The sequence below is a fragment of the Nematolebias whitei genome, chromosome 11 (assembly GCF_014905685.2).
Source record: "Nematolebias whitei isolate Nwh7 chromosome 11, NemWhi1, whole genome shotgun sequence".
In the NCBI taxonomy this organism is placed as follows: domain Eukaryota; kingdom Metazoa; phylum Chordata; class Actinopteri; order Cyprinodontiformes; family Rivulidae; genus Nematolebias; species Nematolebias whitei.
The window spans coordinates 15,260,826-15,273,417 of NC_056508.1; the positions used below are offsets into that span (position 1 = coordinate 15,260,826).

General features: G+C 42.5%; 2 protein-coding genes across 2 annotated transcripts in view; one reads left to right on the plus strand and one right to left on the minus strand.

Annotated features, from left to right (window-relative positions):
- The window catches only part of spats2 (spermatogenesis associated serine rich 2), a gene marked incomplete in the record, with an annotated part of 26,894 nt that extends 22,680 nt beyond the window's left edge, over positions 1 to 4,214 (minus strand). Inside the window, 2 exon segments of the mRNA XM_037684689.1 lie at positions 1,007 to 1,239; positions 4,122 to 4,214. Coding sequence (XP_037540617.1) covers positions 1,007 to 1,031 — 25 coding nt within the window.
- Positions 4,215 to 6,835: 2,621 nt separating this feature from the next.
- pym1 (PYM homolog 1, exon junction complex associated factor) lies at positions 6,836 to 12,592 on the plus strand. Its single transcript, XM_037684691.1, has 3 exons — positions 6,836 to 7,034; positions 11,440 to 11,533; positions 11,625 to 12,592. The coding sequence occupies exons 1-3, from the start codon at positions 7,004 to 7,006 to the stop codon at positions 12,109 to 12,111; spliced, it is 612 nt and encodes a 203-aa protein (XP_037540619.1). The 5' UTR covers positions 6,836 to 7,003; the 3' UTR covers positions 12,112 to 12,592.

Below are 12,592 nucleotides of genomic sequence, written 5' to 3' on the forward strand. Positions count from 1 at the left end.
TCCTTCTACAGGTGTGCAGTGGAGAGCATCCTGTGCTCCAGCATCAACGTGTGGTATGGAGGCTGCACAGCTGTGGAAAGAAAAGCTTCGCAGAGAGTGGTGAAGGCTGCACAGAAATCTGTTGGAGTCAGTCTCCCCACCATCACAGACATCTACACCTCCAGATGCACGAAGAGGGCCACCTGCATCATGAAGGACCCCACTCACCCAGCACACACACTTTTTGCCTTGCTCCTCTCAGGAAGGAGGTTGAGGAGCATTAAGTGTAGAACCACTAGACTTAGGAACAGCTTCTACCCTGAAGTTGTTAGACTCATGAATCTCTAAACAGCATAATCAATCACATCATGTTGCTGCTGATCTGCTTCATGTTGCTGCTGATCTGCTTCATGTTGCTGCTGATCTGCTTCATGTTGCTGTGTTCATGCCTGCTCATCTGCTCACACAGACTCATGTTCGTGCTGCTGTTCGGTGTATTGTTTTTATACCATTAGTGCTTAGCATATTTTTAGCTGATGTTTTTCTTAGTTCTTATCTTAGATTTTATTACCGTATTTTCTTCTACATTTTATTGTTGGATGTAACTGGAACCCTGTGTATATAATCTCGTTCCACCACATGAGGTGCGAATGACAAATAAATCTCTGACTACATAGTCTCTCGGTGTGAGTGAGAGAGTGAATGGTTGTTTGTCTATGTGTCCCTGTGATGGACTGGAGACCTGTCCAGGGTGTCCCCCGCGACCCGAAAAGGAAGAAGCGGGTAAAAATGATAAATGGGATTTTAGAGAGTCTAATCAAATCAAGATTGCACCACAGTTTAACTGACCGGAGATTAAAAGACACCAAAATATTCCAAGTATTTAACAGATACTGTAGTAACTTGTGCTGTGGTAGTAGCTGAGTCATTCATGTCACACTCATGATAAAAATGTGTCTTAGTTTTGAGAGTTGTTCTGGTCAAACTCGAACTCTTATAATAAAACATCCATCAGACGGATAAATACCTTTCTGACTGTTTTTCTTCGCCATGTTGTCCCCAGAAGAATCCAGGCAAGACGTTTCTGTAATCTGGAATATAATCCTTTAAATTTAACAGAGTCTTCAAATAAGGGCTCCGATGTGAGGGAACTGGAAGTTCTTGTTAAAAAGCCGACGAGGCTCACAACCAACAGGCGAACAGAAAGACGGAGGCTCAGATCCAGTTTTTCCTTCGTCACTCGATCGACAGGAATCAAACCTGCGGAGGAGAAAACCAGAAATGATCTTCACAAATACAACAAGGTAAAAAACTCACCAGGAGGAAAGTGAAGTTGTGACGTGCACATCAACACTAGACAATCAGCAAATCTTTAGATCTGGAGGGTAGAAGCAGAAAACGTTTCCTCTGGCAGAGAAACTAAATGAACAGTCTGTCCAGCGTTCTTCAATAAAATCTGCTTTTAATAAAGTCCTGGGCAGAAACGCTGCGTCGACTTTAAAGGGCGACGGTGTTTTGTCGTGCTCTTCAGTTCGCAGCAGCACGGATAATGAGACGGACCAGAACGTTCATCTCACCTTCAGAACCACGGCTCTTGGACCGGGTCGGCTTCATACGTTAGAAAAGTTTGACAAAACTTTAAATGACGACTTTTAACGTTTAGGGTTTTTTTTTTCCTGCAGATGGTGCAGATTGCTGTTCGATGATGTCAGCACTGCGTGTGGAGGATAAAAAAAAAAAAAAGATTCTGACCCTTGGACAGTTTTAGGACTCTTTTTCCGTACGGTAAACGAAACAGAAACCCTGACAGTCAGAATAATAAAAAGGAAAAAAGACGCACGACTAAAGAAAAAGACAAAAAGAAGTTGAATCCTGCAAACTCTTCATCACCGTCACGCTGGCCTTAAGAAAACTAAATAAAATAAATTAATAAAATGAAATTCATTCAACCTTTTGTTTAAATAAACAACATTAACACAATAAATGGCATGCTCCAGGCAGACTTCCAGAGCAGCTGTAAGTTTCCTTTTCCATTCCTACTTTTCTGGAAAGAGAAACTTAAGGGCTGTGCACTGCAAACCAACACCCTCTTGATTGATTAGGACCTGGCATGTCACAGTCCCGGTTCCACCACACCTTCACAGACGTCACACCACCATCCACACAAACAACTAAATGACGTTGCAGAAGCAACTTGGCGAACACTAGGATGCTTCATGTTTATCAAGAGGGATGGTGCTCGAACCCTCGAGAGCCAGCAGCTGCAGTCGAGCTGGATCAACGAGGCGTTTGCTTGAACTAAACTAAACTAAGTCAAGGGGCGCACGCCGCCCACTGCCTTTAGTGCCGACACTCGGGTCTTATGCTGATAAGTGAGGCTGCTGACGTGGTCAAACCTTAAATAATGTCAACACATCAACAATAAATGCTAGCATCACTCAGCCCTCTGCGAGTAGCAAGTGGCCACCAGAGCACTGATGATCCATCGTTAGAACGATGGTCCTGCTTCATCATGTGAACAGCTAGTTCTGGACGTCAGCAAACTGGTTGATCCACTACGAGAAGGTGCCAAGACTGAGTTCGTTGCAGCTCCTCAGACTGAAGAAGTCCTCTGGATAAAAGATGAAAACGTTTCAACAAGAAGAATCCGTCCAGAGGACCTGGCTTCATTAGAATTTAAAAAGGTGTTAAATGAAATGTATTACATTTGCTTTAATAACTCGTGCAGTATTGCAAGATGATGCATTCAGGGTACGCGTTGTGAATGAGTCTCGGCTACAAAAAAAAAAAAAAAAAAAAACATATTCTAGCTGAAAAGCTGTAAAATTGACAGAGTTGTATCGTTTTACTGTTGGCTAGCATCAATAAGCTGTGGCAGCCTTTTTAAAGTACATTGGCTCCAAAAGTTAGTTAGTTATATAGACGTACATGAATAACTTCAATCCTGAAAGTTTCATCGAAACCTGCCCAGTGTTTTAAGAGATATTTTGCTAACAGCGTGCAGTCTTTTGGCGCTCAAAATGGAAGTTGTGGATCACTCTCAGCTACCTCTGCAGCAGACTGCGGCTCCGTCTCTGTAAACCCAGCGGAGTCGAGTTTGTTTTAAGGTCAGAGAGCGACACTCGGGCGTGCTTCGTAACAGGAGAAGACGATAAAGTTACAATCAGAAACCAAACAGCTGATTCAGCACATGAGCAGCTGAAGACAGATTTCATCAGAGATCAGGAACTTTGCTGACAGGGTCTTGACATTTATCATTTTAACTTGCGAACCCAATCGTGTGTTACTTGTACAATAAAAACACCTTTCTGTGTCAGATTACAGCCTCTAGGCTGGATTAAAACTTTGTTCACCAGAACTAACTTTTATCAACGACACTGATTTATCTAATCTGGTTACTTCATGGACACACCGGACTGTAGGAAAAACCAGCACCGAGTCCTGCTGCAGCCTGGACTCCCACCACCATCAGTCCGGTCCGGTCCACTCGAACCTGAGGCCGTGTTGGGGCAGATGGAGAATGTTTGAGGGTTGATTTAATCTGCTGGAGGACGTTTGAGGGTTGATTTAATCTGCTGGAGGATGTTTGAGGGTTGATTTAATCTGCCTTGAGTTTATAATTGACTGCGAGCCGAGGCCGACGTGGCGTCCAGATTCCAGAGCAGCAGAGATGGAGACAGAAAGCCTCATCTTTAACAAAAACTATCTAAGCTGTTAGCAGCTACACAACCCGACAGCTGAGCTCTTCTTTCTGTAAGACTCACAAATGTTGCGGGATTTGTACAGAAATGAGACAAACAGTCTTCATGCGGGAGCAGCTCATCATTCAGGTCACCGTTAGCATCATGCTAACACCTCAAACATTACGTGATTCAGTCCAGCCATGTTCCCCTCCACACACCGCGATTATTACACATTTAGCTTCGAGAAACGGACAAAAACAAACAGCAGCAGCACATCTGAGCACGCAGGACGAACGCTTTCTTTCGAGGTGGACCTTTCAGCTTTAGCCATGATTAGCCCGCAGCTAGCTGCCTCAACTCTGGCGTTACAAAAAAAAAAAAGCCAAACTTCAGTTTAATATCCTCGGATTTAATCTCAGATGAAGCCCGCTGAGCTCCTGGCTGATCTTTGTTAAATACCTTCTTGAAGATGGCAGCAACGTGGACGGTGGGTTCTGGAAGCAGCTCGTCGTCTTTATGTCGAGCTTCGCTGCTGCGGCCAATATTTTCCTCCAGCAGGCTCCTTCACGGGTTGCCAGGTAGGAACCAAATACGCCCTTTTAATACGTCCCGACTCTGACGGACAGTGTGGGCTTTCAATTTAGTGATATTCAGATTCAAAACAAGCAATTCCAATTCAGTTTCTGATGGCATAAGTTTCAACCGATAGGACAGTCCCACAGCAAAACGTATTCAAACAGAGACAGTATATCAGCTCGTGAGACAAGCCTGTAAATCACAGGCATCCAAAGTGCGGCCTGAGGGCCATTTGTGGCCCTTGGAGTGATTTTGTGCGGCCCACGACTGCAATTTAAGAAGTGGTTCATTTTGGCCAGCAGGCTTGAGACCCAAGCTTTTGTTTGGTGTATAATTTTCTCCTTCTCCAAGGAACATGGGAGTAGTAGGACCTAATAAGTTAAATACCTAGACTCTGTCATGGTACAGGAAGTGGTTTTAGAAAAAAAATGATGTCCTCATGTGATAGGTTTGTTGTTGCATTTTATATTTTTCTTTGCAAACTGGGGTCAGAAGGTTCTACTTACTCTTAAAATAAAATTTCAGCTTTCTGTGATAAGCAGTTCTCTAAAAAAATCAATGTCCTCATATGAGGACGCACCAGGGCCGAGGTCGATACAGACTTTATGCAGATTTGCTGGTAATCCTTTTTTATATAACATTTAGGTTTAACAGCAAAACAAATGAAAATCTTTCTTCTCAAAATGAGCAATATTAAGCAAAAAACAAACCGAGGTTCTTTATTGTCATTCACATCACATGTGGTACATGAGGTGGAACAAAATTGTGGACACAGGGTCCCAGTTGCATCCTTTGGATAATGATTCATAAAACTTGGCTAAATATTGCAGTTGATAAAACAATCAAGAGGGAAATTGGACATTTTTAGATGAATATAATGTGGTGTCATCTACATACGAGTTGATCAACTTGATCAAATCTTCTATGAATCTGCTGTAGCGACCGACAGCTGGATGATTTTTCAGAACTTTGATCAGCCTTTTGGGCCGTTCATGGTCCAAAAGGCTGATCGTTTAAAAGGACACTTACTCAAATTACACTTTTGTTGCAGAGAACAGACTAAAATGAAGTTTCCAAACACAAGAAAACAACAACATAGACCCAACAAATAAAAAAAATCTAATCATTTTTAATAAAACTTATAAGCTTAGTCTTTGTGAGGTTTTAATGTTTTGGATCTACAACGATTTAAAACTCTTTCTCCACCAAAATGAGTCAACTTTGGTCCTTTCTCCAAAATATTGTTCACGTTGAGACTTAAATTCACATTTTTCTGGCCTCATGCCCTCATTACTGCAGACCCTCGATCCATGTCCTCCTCCATCTGGAGTCAAAAACCCAACTCAGGTCTGGAGCCTTCTGGTTTGAAATGAATAACCAATGCAACAATAATACAAGTTTAACTTGTTTTTAATTTTACTGAATCACTAAACTGAAGTTTTAAAATATTTCCTGTGATGAATACCAGATGTTTCCATCTATCCATCCATCCATTATCTTTACCCATTTATTCCATTTTGGGTCACGGGGGTCGCTGGTGCCCATGTCCAGCAATCACTGTGCGAGGGGCGGGGTACACCCTGGACGGGTCGCAAGTCCATCACAGGGACACATAGAGACAAACGAGACAAACAACCATTCACTCTCTCACTCACACCTAGGGACAATTTAAAATTACCAATCAGCCTAACATGCATGTTTTTAGTCTGTGGGAGGAAACCGGAGCACCCGGAGAAAACCCACGCATGCACGGGGAGAACATGCAAACTCCACCCAGAAAGGCCCCTGGACCGGGGTTTGAACCAGGGACCTGCTCGCTGAGAGGCAGCAGCTCTACCAGTTGCGCCACCGTGCTGCCCATGTTTCCATCTATATTATTTTAATTTGTTAAGCTTATCAAGACTGAGTCAGTTCGACTTCTCAAAATGAACAGGCCTAAAACGAACCCCTGGAGAGGTGGACAGAGCCTGCAGACTTTGTAAAGGTCGGGTCGCGTGGCGGCCTCTTCCTGTCCTGGTCTGAATACATCCATGACGGCTGCAAGGACTCCAGAGCTGAGGGGCGGCTTTGATCTGCTGCAACCTAAAAACAAAAGATGTCCACGTTACACCGGCGTTAAGTTCAGTTATTACCACTCACCACCTAAATATAAGGACCATAATGTTGGAGTACAGTATTCTGAAACTTGCAGACAATAATTCTTGCATGTCCTGCACATTATTCTATGTTCTAACAGATTAAACACCAGTTTAAAATTTAATCATTTAATATTTGAAGGCAACTTTGACTGTCTGTTGAAAAAACTTTACTTCATAACACACACTCTGAGTGTGATGGATGGATGGATGGATGGATAGATAGATAGATAGACAACAGAACACAAAAAAGGTTAAATCCTGTCATCTGGACAAGAAGATGACATGAATTAACCTTTTCTGTGTTTATCTACCTGTATGATTTAGTTTCCAAACATTTTTAATTAAAAAAAGGTGTAACACGTCAAGCGCAAGATAAAGCGTCTAATTGAAACCTGGCAACCCATAATCCACGTCGCCGCTGGGGTTCGCTCGGTTTGTCAACCTGCACCGCCCGCTGCAGCCTTTTGCTATTTGTCCGTAGCAGCGGTCAACTTTCACCTGAATTACAAAACAATAACTTCAGACCAGAAGTTTAAAATGCTGTAGCTGCGCTGCTGCGTGGATCGAAGCGAGGCCGTTTGGGGTGAACACACTTAACGACCGACTGAGCGGAGCGATAGGACCAAAATGGCAACCCCCTATGTTACAGATGAATCTGGTAAGGCTGCTCATGCGGCTCACATTTGTTTACCAGAACCTTCTCTATAAACCTTAACGTCTCCATCAGCTCAGAGGATGTTGTCCATCTTTAACACCTGGCACTGATTTGAAACAGATGTGTTGTGGTGTTGCAGCTAGCCGACACGCTCCGTCCTCCACCGTCGTTAGCTTGCTGCTGTGGCGCTCCTCGAGTTATTAATAAATAAAAATAATGTTCGATCTAAAACTTACTGCTGCCAGGACCTCACCCCCATCCTCACTTATGTGGCTTTGCAGCATCTGGAGTTTTAATAAACTATTCATACAAATATTTACCAGTTTCTCCGTTAGCCTGCTAACTTAGCTTAGCCACTGAGCTAATGCGCTAAAGACGTTCTGCTGCTGCTACAATTATTTATTTATTTATTTATTTATTTTATAATGGAGCTCAAATAAACAATATCTTACCTGTTGTGATGAAATGTTTTGTATGTATTTTATTCAAACAATCCGAACATAATGAGTAAAAACTGAAGTTGCAACTTTAGCAGTATTCACATCATACTTGTGCTTGTTTTTATCGTTTAGGTTCAATACTTTCACATTAAAACATCAAAAACTGTATCAATACATTATTTTATGCTGCAGCTTCTTGCAGCTTGACAAGGCTGGATAATGCAGCTCAGCAGAGGTTCTCAAGCTGGGGTCCCAGGACCCCCCAGGGGTCTGCAACTTGTAGCTTGTGGGTCCACAAAATAAAATACAACAAAGTATTAATCATATAATTCAAAAAGTACATAAATACATTTGGGGGGCAGTCTGTCCATAAAACAAAGAAACTTAACCATGCAATAACAACAAAGAAAGATATTCTGATGGCATTTAGGGCTTCAAATGTCAGTAAATTATTTTTCATAAGCATGTTTCTGGGACATTTTGCTCCCCGATAGGGGCCCCTGACCCAAAGGGTTTGAGAACCCCCAGTCTAAAGTAAAGCACAGAACCACGGTGTAATAATAGACAAAGACCTGAATTTTAAAAAGTCACACTCGTGCATTAAAACTAGTATTTTGGAGTAATGTTACAACCTTTTTTTTAAATTCATCACAGCTGATCCAAACTCTGCAGCCCACATTCTCTCAGGCATTAAAACACACAAAACCGGTTTTTACATTTCTGCACTGACAGAATTAATTCTAACTTCTCATTTGTTGTGCAAGAAGCAATAAACAGCCTCACACCCCGTTATATATATATATTAGTGGTTTTAAACCAGCAGACTGCAGGAACTGAGCCGCTCCTGTTGTCTAAATGTTCTCGAAAGTTCAAACTAAAGTTTCAAAATGTTGTGTTTGTGTGAACATGTGTAGTCTGTCTATGAATGTTTATACAATTTCATTCTTTTATGTTTTGAGTTCTCAAAGTAAAGCACATTGTGCTGCTTTTTGATTTAAAATGTGCGTTTTAAATAAAGTCTGACGCTCACTAAACGTCAGGGGAATCTTTCTTTAGGCAAGCTGAATGTTCTTTAAATGTACTTGATGTTCTCGTCGTGGCGTGGCGTGAATATTTGCGTGTCAGGTTCATGAGGACAAAAGTTTTCATATAAAATATTACAGTATCTTATAATATAAAGAGTGGTATAAATGAAGCTTTAACTACGTGTTAAACCTACAGTACATCGTTTGGGCCTGATAATTCGTTGGTCGACATATTGAGGCACGTTCGTGCACATTTCCTGGTGCATTAAGTGCACGTCAAGTATAACACACCTGGGCTCAGGAAAGCACTGGCAAAAATGTCCTGATCATTTCCATACAGTTTTCTAGTTGTTGGTTAAAGTTTTGTAAGCTCAGTCATCCTGGTAGACGGCAACAAAAATGCTTAAATCATGTCGATGACACGATTGAAGCATTTTTGTTGTTGGTTGTTTTTGTGTTGATTGGAGCGTGTCGGCACAGCCCGGCTGCTCAAAGTTGCTTTGAAGGGATTGTTATTTGAGTTATTTTGGTTTTCTCTAAACGTATCAAGTGAAAGAGCTCAAGCTGTTGGTTGATGACACTTGCATGCTGGTACGTACTGGTGCTTTTATTCTGTGCCTGTGGTTTGAGAAGAGCTGCAGCGACATCGTGTGTGTCGTGCAGCTCGCAGCATGTTTTCTGCTGCTCCTTTTAAACTTTCAGTCCCAGCTTGGCAATACGTGACATTTTTTTATTAAATCTGTGCGATCCTGTAACACAGAGGAAGTGAAGAAAGCTCGTATATTATTTTGACACAGTGAAATTACTACTAAATCCTGAGTGTCAGAGTAAATATTTAGTTGACGCAGTAATTTATTAGTGTGAAGTACGTCACACTTTCCATGTTAATATGTTTCTGACTGGTGGTAATTTTAGCTGGCATTTGGTGATAAACTTTTGTGCTGTATTTTCCACCGTACACGCCGCTCCGCCCTATAAGTTGCATCAGTCCATATTCGTCTAATAAAGTGGAAAAATACATAAGTATGTCGCTTCTCCGTATACGTCGCATCTGTTATGCGTCACTGCTGAAAACCCGGAAATGTGGGCCGGTGTTGTGCCAAAAATCGATGGGCTGCCAAATGGTGGCCACAGGAGCGTGCACAGAAGGACTTTAACAACAAGATTAACACAATTATTTGTTTGATCGAAATTATAGTAAAGTTGTGTCTCAGTTTAACTTTTACTTAAGAAATACACTTTAAAGCCCCCAGTATACTCCTGCATACGTCCGTACGCCGAGGTATGTGCGTACCTCCGCGCGGATGGACGTACGCGGGAGTATACTGGCGGCTTAATGGTTAAATTAGCTGCATTTCACTGGGGCGGTGCAGCTGGTTTGACTGTTGGTCCAAGCAGCGAGCAGAACCAAGGTGGGGAGACTATGGCAGGCCGATTGTACCATTAATAGCTGGTGAAGATTCTCTGTCATCCAGGACATGGTAAATTTAAAATGTTCAAGGAAAAAATCTATAAAGTCTAAAGTATAATAAATAAAGTCCATTTGTTTTTGTCTTGAACTTTTTTTAACGTCATTATAGCCACCTTTACCTATTACATGATACAACAGCATGCCTTACTGCAGCTACTACTCTGCCATTAAGTGGCTGAAAGTGGTACTGGTCAATTTTTTTTTTTCATTCAGAATGAATGAAAACGGTCATATTTCAGTCAAAACATGGTTTATAAATATGGGAACAAAATCTATAAATATGTTGCTTCGGCCTATAAGTCACAGGGCGTGTAAATTATGCAAAAAAAACTATGACTTATAGGGCGGAAAATACGGTAGTTTCAGAGATTCATGCCCACTTCTCCGCTGCAGAGTGGAGCTCATGACAAGCTGCAGGAGGGAGCTTCTCCCTGCAGATGTGGGCTGCATGTGCAGCAGGCGCTAAATAATTTAAAACAATTTATTTTAAATAAAATATCCATGCCGATCATGCGGCTCATCCATCAATCAGCCAATTGTGTGTCATGTCCAATCTTACTTTGAAAAACCGTGAAAGAGCGAGTCCACGAAAGTCAAACTGCGAAGTAGCGAGGGACTGGTGTTTGTGGTAAATTATTAGAGCCCGACCGAAATAGACATTTTGGCTATCGCCGATACTGATATTGGGAGGGTAAGGCTAACGTTGATAACCAATATACAGTAGTATACACAGTAGTATACACGGTAATATACACAGTAGTATACAGTAGTACAGTATCATTCAAGATCTTCAGTAAAATCAAGAAAGCAAGCCTTGTCTGAGGACTTCATTCACTGTCTAGCTTCACAGTCACGTGATGAGGACAGCGTGCCCACACTAACTTTAACTTGCTAACTTGAGAGGCACGTAGCTAATGACAAGCAGGTTGGAGGATTGAAGAGAATTTATTATTGTGGATGTTTCTTAATTTACAGAACAGTTAAAATGAACTTACCATGTTCTGTTCAGTAAAATACGCCACACAGTAGTTCTCCCTGCTTCATCTGTGCTGAACCTTAAAGTGAAACTTAAGTGAACGTCCATGACTTGAAAGTCTTCATGCGCCCTCTGCTGGATACATTGTACAATTACAGCTGGTTCCAGCATTTTAGGGGTGAAAATTAGAAGTGTTTATATCGGCTGATAATGGGACCATTAACGCCGATACCGATGGGTTCCCAAACATCTATATCGACCTAAATTATCGGCCCTATCGATATGTCGGTCGGGCTCTACAATTGATAAGACTTACAGTTGCTAAGAGCAGCTTGATAGACTTAAGTTCAGTGTATGTTACAATCTGAGTGCAAATTCAAGTTTCCTGTAAAAAACACCACTGTTGTCTCTTAATGCAGGAACATAATACAAATGTTCTCTTCATAGCTTCTGTAGCGGTCCAGATGAAAGTGTGTGCTCACTGCTTGGTTTACAGGTAAATACATCGCTGCGACTCAGCGACCTGACGGGACCTGGAGGAAGCCGAGGCGTGTGAAGGACGGTTACGTGCCCCAGGAGGAGGTCCCTGTGTACGTGCACCTTTCTTCACACCTTTACACTCACAGAGTTGATTGACTGGTTCATGTCGGACATCTTGACGTTGTGTTTCTGATGTTGTAGGTACGAAAACAAATATGTGAAGTTTTTCAAAAGCAAACCAGACCTGCCCCCTGGCCTGAACCCATCAGACGCTGCCCCCCCACAGCAGCAGAAGGTCCCTGGGAATGACAGCGAGACGGCGGCGGGCCTCTCAAAGTCGGCCAAACGCAACATGAAGCGTAAAGAGAAGCGAAAGCAGCAGCAGCAGGAGGACCAGGACGGCGATGCAGAGGTGGAGACGGTGAGCAGCGCTGTGGACAACATGTCCATCTCAGACAGAGACAAGACCGAGGGCCCGTCCTCCATCTCGTCTCCTGAGGACACCTCAGCAGCGGCGGCTGAGAAGGCCAAGAAGATCAAGAACGTGAAAAAGAAGCTGCGGCAGGTGGAGGAGCTGCAGCAGAAAGTGGACTCGGGGGAAATAAAGCAGCCGACGAAGGATCAGCTGGAAAAGTTGTTCCGAGCCGAAGCTTTACGAGACGAGCTGGAGCAGCTGGAGAGGGACTGAGGAGTCGGACTGAACATGCAATTCATGGACAGGAAAAGACATTTGCAGCGAGGAGATCATGGTTTCCATAAATATTCCACCACACTGACACTCAGTACGAACAATGGAAGCAAGCAGCCCTAATTAAGGACAGGATGTTTGTGTGGGAGCCGTTACATCCACTGCAGATAAACTTTACTTTTTAAGACGTCTTCGTGTGTCTGCAGACACATCAGCCAAGCCCGTGGTTATAAATATCCTTTTCACTGGTCATTGTGACTCGTTCTGAGTACGTTCTTAACGTTAATAATGTCAACAGGTAGAAAAACAAAGTGTTTTCAGTTGGACTCGTTCTAGTTTCTCCATTTTGACCTTTCTGTTTTTGAAACAAACAGTTTGTCTGTGATGGGACGGCCTTTGGTCGTTACACTAATGTCAAGTCTCCATTCATTAAAACTGAAGATGATTTAAGGGTTTTTCTCTTCCTTATAAGTTTTGAACT